Genomic DNA, 7,294 nt, shown 5'->3' with positions numbered 1-7,294 from the left:
AAATTAAAGTGCACATTTAGAGTTTATGGTCACTTTTCAATCGCATATCCACATCTCGACCGTTCAATTTTTAGGTACTAATGTATAGATCATCTCTATAAATTTTCAGCAAAATTGATGATCGTTAAGGTATCTAACTCGCTTAAACCAATGGACGAACTGAATCTGTCCAACCTGAACCGTACTAGCTTTAAGGCAGTTATCAATGCCTTAACGATCATCAATTTGACTGAAAATTTGCAGAGATGATCTAAATATTAGTACCTAAAAAATGAACCGTCGAGATGTGGATATGCGACCGAAAAGTGACCCTGAACTCTAAATGCGCACTTTAATTTCAGAGTGAAGGCTCGCTCTGGAATCTGGATAGGGTTTAGGGTTGGTTGAGGTTGTAATGAGGACTATTAAAATGAGGACTTCATGCAGACTTTTTAATCAATGGTCATGAAACCCGCTTTTCGATCACATTTCGACAAATCAACTAGTAGATGTTTAGATAATCATGAGTAGATGATGTTTAGATAATCATGAGTAGATCATTCATTCATAATCGTGATTTATCATTTATGAACATGAAAAGTTTAGGTTTGACAGATTTAGTTCGTCTGTTGATTTGATCTAGTTCGGTATCTTAACGATTAGCAATTTAGAAGAAAATTTTCAAAAGTGATATACTCATGCATACCTAAACATCTAACAGTTGATTTGCCGAAATGTAATGAAAAAGTGTGTCTCACAACTGTTGATTAGAAAGTCCTTATTAGAGCCTCTCCCAGATATAGTGAGGGATCCCCTTTTTTCTAGTCATTTTAAGGGATCACTTATTAGACCAACTTTTCGGTTACATATCGACATCTCCACTGTTCAGTTTTTGGGTCTATATAAGTTGATCAATTCTGTAAATTTTCAGCCAAATTAATTGATGATTATTTAGGTATTCATAATCATAATTTAGTATTATGAACATGAATGGTTCAGGTTGGACAAATTTGGTTCATCCATTGATTTGATCTAGTTAGGTACCTTAACGATTATCCATTTGGCTAAAAATTTGCAGAAATGATCTACTCATAGAGACCTAAAAACTGAACGGTGGAGATGTCAAATTGATGACCGTTAAGATATTGAACTAGATTTAATTAATGGATGAGCCAAAACGTACCGTTCATGTTTATAATTATAAATCATAATCAAGAATGTCTTAACGATTATCAATTTGGCTGAAAGTTTGTAGAAGTGATCTATTCATGGAGATCTAAAAACTGAACGATGGAGATGTTGATATGTGATTGAAAAGTTGGTCTAATAATTGATACCTTAAAATGCCAAAAAAAAGATTCCTCACTAAAAGGGACCCTATCTATACATATACGATTCTTAATGATAACAAACCTGCGTGGACTGATTGCATGGACAAGAAGGAAGCACTGAATATCATGAGCATGATCACCAGAATGCGAATCAGAGAGAATGAGATGGCCATCTCGATCTTAATTACTAGCTAGCTCTTTCGATGAGAGATTGATCGATGTATATCGCTTAGTTTCGTATATAAGCCGTAATAGATGATCATTATATATAGGCGAAGAAGCAGCAACTAGCAAGCAATGGAAAACTACGTTGGCTTTGACCTAATTGTACAATACAATACGGCATTGATTTTTAACGTGTATTTTGGGAGGAAAAGGGTTGGCTTTGACCTAATTGTACAATACAATACGGCATTGATTTTTAACGTGTATTTTGGGAGGAAAAGGGTGGAAGAATCAACAGATGTGCTAATTTAAGCTAATAAATCAATAAACACTATTCTAGAAGAATTGATTATTATTCTTTGAGACTTTGAGAAATTTTTTTTTTTTTTAGTTGAACCTCTGTAGAAGAAATCTACTTCATAAAAAAGAAGGCTATTTTATTGATTTTATGACATTGCATGCTTTATCTTTCTGATTTGCCACCGTCTTTGTAAAGCAAATGAAGTTGTCGATATGATACTATTTGTTAGTTGGTGCATGTATTCATGGTGGGGACTCCTGGTAATCTGGTATTATTCAGGATATTCTCTCGACGTTTATTGTAATTTGAAGTTTAGGCTCTATGTTCCCCCTTATTGTATTCAACAATTTTATCAATCATGACTTGCATCAGCCCTTATTTTAAAAAAAAAAAAATAATAATAATAATAATAATAAAAAAGAGATACAAAGGGGGAGACAAAACTAATTAAACCTGTCAGAAAGAACAACATTTACTGAAAACTCATGTTATAAGACTTTTGAGTTGTGTACTTAAATTTCTGGAATGATGCGGCGGAGGTATGCAACAATGTTCTGCATGCACAGTGGCCCTTGGTGCTTTGACAACACCAAGGCAGTGGTTGTGGCTTACGATATCGAATTATCGATGGCTTCACAGAAGTTATTTCTATTCAGGTTTGGGTGCAAATTAAGAACCTTCTCCCTTTTTGGAAATCTAACAAGGTGGCCTGGGAGGAGTATTGGAGCGACTCTAAGGTCGGTGCTCAAGGTGGATCGATTTAACGTGCTCCCTAAGTGTCTTGTGGTTATGGTGCCATTGATCTTGATGTATCAAGTTTGGTGTGGCGTTTTTGGCATTTTAAGCTTGCACAATGAATGGAGTCATGGAGGTGAGTGTCTCATTTAGCTACGAGAAGGTGGAACTCTTGAATGGAGCTGGAAAAGAGATGTAATTAACTCCAGTTTCTTCGGAAATCATAAGATCTTTGGTGCGAGAGGAAAGTGTTGATCCATATCATTTTGACTTGGTTCAAGCTCTTCTCCTACTCGTATCAAACAGAACGTGCTGATCTAAATCTTTTTCATGTAAAACTTATTATTTATTTAGAATTTAGATCGGAAAAATCGTATGATTTTTTGAAACCATTTGTTATGGCTTGAATCCGTAGTCAATCATACTTCCGATAGGAACAGTTGACAATTGAATCTTACTTTTCCCTTTATTTCGTATCCATAATAGTGTGAAAAGTTGTTTAGTTGTTCAAGATTAATCGTGTTGGGTTTCTCGACCCTTTTGGCTTAAGATTAGTTAGTTCTCTAGCTTTCCGATGGGAGGCAAGGTAAAGGATCTAATTTAGCGGGAGTGTCACCTTGACGTGATGGAAGTCATCAACTCTAGCTTGATTATCCCTAAACCTAATGTGAGCTTTTCCATTTTTATTTGCTTTCCCGTTGTGATCGAATGAGAATGGATAAGAGGATACAAGTTATGCCTTGAAATGAAAGACAATCTAAATCTACTTGGTCTATGAACAAGGAAGCTATTACTAGTAGTAATGTAACTATATGAATCTCATGGAGGGGGTAGGGATATTGTTCATAGTATTAGACTATGGAGCACCCTTTTTCGGCTCGTCTAGGGTCGCCCAAACATATGACAACTAGGTCTGGTAGTTCGAGTTCGATGTCAACTAGGGATCCATGTTCTTCTATGCAACATACTCAAAGGGCTAACTCAACCCCTGGTTCGTCAACAACGGTGCCTATGGTTTCTCCTCTTCCACCGCCACTTTTCTCTTCCAATCCAACGTACATCTTCGTTCTATGTTGATTGATCTGGATTTGAGGCCCGAGCGGTGGATGATACGCATTTGAACTTTCCGAGCGTGTTGGTGTTTCAAGAATAGCTTCCAAAGGTTATCATGAAAAATCAGTTTGGGAATCTCATAACTTACAGTCCAAGTGGCCGCGCATTCCCTAAGAGGAAAAGAACGTTTCATTGAAGGAAATTCCAGCTAAGGAAGAAAATAAGGAATGTGGAATACTGGAATAGCTATAATCGAGTTTTGATTTTTTGAGTTAAACTACGACAAATGGATCGGGGGCCTCTGAGTTCTATGTGGCGAGTATCACCTGCTCATGCTTTCTTGGCTGAATCATGGCTCCGATCGTATATGCTCATTAAAAAGAACTAATTCGATCATTAAGTCATAAAAATTGAGAAACCATCTAATTTGGTTTGTTGTCATTAGCCAGCCATGAGATCATCATCTTAGAGCGATCATTTGTCGACAGATGTTTCTATTACAATTGTAGTCTTCAAAGGATGAGAGCTATCTTTTTCATGACAAATGTAATTTTTGGTACCGACTAATGTATTCTTTTTACTCTTCATTGATACTTTTAGACCATGATTCTATTACTGTCAGGAGAAATTGATATTTTAAAACTAGCGATGGTAACAATGATGGAGTTCACTAACTATTATTATCTAACAAATCAAGTACAGTTGATATAATTGAGACGCAATCAAATATATAATTTGGGATTTTTGTTCCACTTAGTTAGGTTGTGAAACATGTAACTATGTATTGCTCCACTATGAAGAAATAGTATTGTCTATGATTAGTGGAGCATTGACCCAAAACGGTCCGAATATTGGTGATTGGGGAAGTATCTGATGTTGGAAGCACGAGCAGTCATTGGAGCAAAAACCATTGGTGGTGGTGGAATATGAGAAGGAAAATTGACATAGTAACACAACCTAATTAGGTGAAACATGTAACTATGTATTGCTCCACTATGAAGAAATGGTATTGTCTATGATTAGTTATGTAGCAATACATAGTTACATCTTTCACAATCTAACTAGTGGGAGCAATACCATTGTTTATGATTAGAGTTATTGACAATTCCTTTCTCCTTTTAGTACAATATCTTCAATAAATATCACCCCTAATTAGGTGAAACATGCATGTAACTATGTATTGCTCCACTATGAAGAAATGGTATTGTCTATGATTAGTTATGTAGCAATACATAGTTACATCTTTCACAATCTAACTAGTGGGAGCAATACCATTGTTTATGATTAGCGTTATTGACAATTCCTTTCAATAAATATCTTCAATAAATATCACCCGGTTGCACGTGTTCTTACAAACTTATTCAACAAATTTAGAAGTATTTGCAAGGGAGCAAAAGAAGAATTCTGGAAAAGGTAATAGTAATTCTTATAGCCAAAAGGAACAGTATATAGGTAGTTCAATATCTGGACTTACTAGTTACTACTGAACATAGGAGATATTTTTAAACAAGGATATGCTGCCTATGCAATTATATCCAAGTAATGGCCGAAGGCAAAACCCATGAAAATTGGCCCTTGGGCGAGTACAAACTGAAAAATGACTAACTAAAGCTAGAGATGCTTGATTATTATTCAGACCAAAAAAATTCAACTAATCCCATCAAACTTCTCTACAAACGGAGAGAAAGGTCAAGCTTTTGCTCTTCATGACCCTTATGATCACTATTAATCCCAAGACTATTGTGATTGTTAGTTATCATTGATGAATGTTGTTGAGAAGACTCTCCGCTGAAACCATAGCATCTTGGGCTCCTCTGCCAATTTAAGAAGCTCTTCTCATCTTCCTCACTGTTACTATTGTAACCATTGTTAACATAGCTGGAACAGGTATTCCCACCATAGTACACTAAATTCTCAAACTTGGGCGCACCATTTGACCCGAAACGGTCCGAATATTGGTGATTGGGGTAGTATCTGAGGTTGGATGCATGAGCAGTCATGAACATTGAAGGGTGCAAGAGGCCCAAGTGATGATTTGGAGCAAAAACCATTGGGGGTGGTGAAATATGAGAAGGAAAAGTGACTGATGCATAGTGATCAGAGGCACGTTTGGCTTTTCTTGCAGCAGTTCTTTCCTTTTTGTGAGCGTTTTGGTGGCCTCCCAAGGCTTGAGAGCTGTAGAACTTCCTTGAACAGAAGAGACAAGGAAATAGTCTTGATGCTGCATCTTCTTCTTTATTGCTTGCTTGATCATTACCATTTTGTGTTGTGACTACTTTCTCCTCACCTTCCATATCTGCAACAAAGCAAAATAACAAAAATCCCAAATGAGAAAACCAAATAAAGTTTTATAATTTGAGAGAGGAAGTTAGAGGGTACCTTCAAAAAGAGAGAAAAAGTGGTGTGAGTTTGAACAGTTCTGGTTGACAGAGGGAAGAAGAAACAAAATGTTGCAAATGTAGCACTGGGTTTGGAGCTTTGGCTTTTCAAGTGATCAGAAAAGAGAGTTCGGAAGCCAAGTTCTGAAGGACTAGTTGGAAAATGTGAAGAGTCTTCTGATCAGTATAATTATTAAATAGAGTGCTTGACACAGAGGGAGTGTATGGGCTTGGGAACAGATGAGATAAGTGAGAGAGAGGGGAGAGGTTCCACTTCCCAATCCAATTAATCATCCCTTCGTTCCCACCAATCACTCTTGAAGCAAAAGCTTCATGGGATTGGACGGCATTCACTTCCCAACTAGTTATTATCTCTCTGCTTTTATCAGAAAAATTTAAGCGTTTTCATAAGCACTTTGGCTTCCTTTTGCAGGAGAGTTAGGTCCCATATTTAATATCTATGACTTTATTAATTACCCATTTAACTCTTGGTCTAACCAGGTCTGCCACTACTGTTTCTTGGTAATTCACTAGTTTGACAGTTTGAGAAAAAATGACCTAAATTAAGGAAAAGGGTAATCAATTTGAGAGAAAAGAATCAATGGAAGTCAGAGTGTCAGAGTGTCAGAGTAGAGCTTAGCTTTAGATATGTGATATCTCTGCAATGGCCAATCTGGAAGGATTGGGTGACTTAAAAGCTAAAGACTACAGAGTAACGCCAGTCCCCCACTTGGCCTAGCCTGGAACTCACACTCTGATCTCTGCTGCTTTGGTTGCCCCAATATATATATGTATATATTTTTCTTCCATCTTTTTCTGCAAGCAAAATAATTTGCAAATTGCAAACTGCAAACTGCAAATGGCTCTTTCTCCCTATCTCTGATGCAATGTGTGCATTAATCCTCTGCTTCTGTATGGATGGGGACGGGGCTAACGGCCACTAGTCTCATCTTCTCTACCCTGCACCGCCAATCCTCTTCATTTTCTTTTGAATTGTTTTTGCATGCACTGAACCTTCACGTCACAGTGTCAATTGCCCAATAGGAGAATCCAAAACTTGCCTCTCTGCATGTCTCTAGTTACACGTGGCGCTCATTCAGCGGCTCGAAACAGCTATGAGTTGTCAGATATCCATGCCATTCTCTCTGTACTCATCTGCTAGTGATGATCAAAAATGGAAGCCGTGGAAGAACAAAACTGTGAGTCTGTAAACAGAAAAGGAAAAATAATTGAGCCTAAAAGACAGCACAGATAACATCATCGACCAGACACATTCTATAGTTAGACTTGAGCCGAATGAGAGCCAAGAAGTGACATCATTTTCGATAGGAAGACAAGGTTTCCTGAATCCA

General features: G+C 37.2%; 1 protein-coding gene across 1 annotated transcript; it reads right to left on the bottom strand.

The window, feature by feature from the left end:
- Nucleotides 1-4,992: 4,992 nt before the first annotated feature.
- LOC133736604 (protein LATE FLOWERING) lies at nt 4,993-7,235 on the bottom strand. The gene is made up of 2 exons (XM_062164153.1): nt 5,944-7,235; nt 4,993-5,860 (listed from the first exon to the last, which is right to left on the bottom strand). Exon 2 carries the CDS (start codon nt 5,856-5,858, stop codon nt 5,235-5,237), a length of 624 nt encoding a protein of 207 aa, XP_062020137.1. The 5' UTR covers nt 5,859-5,860; nt 5,944-7,235; the 3' UTR covers nt 4,993-5,234.
- Between the last annotated feature and the right edge of the window lie 59 nt (nt 7,236-7,294).

This window comes from Rosa rugosa, chromosome 3, assembly GCF_958449725.1.
Source record: "Rosa rugosa chromosome 3, drRosRugo1.1, whole genome shotgun sequence".
Taxonomy (NCBI): Eukaryota; Viridiplantae; Streptophyta; class Magnoliopsida; order Rosales; family Rosaceae; genus Rosa; species Rosa rugosa.
This window is presented reverse-complemented; position numbering and strand designations above follow the sequence as displayed.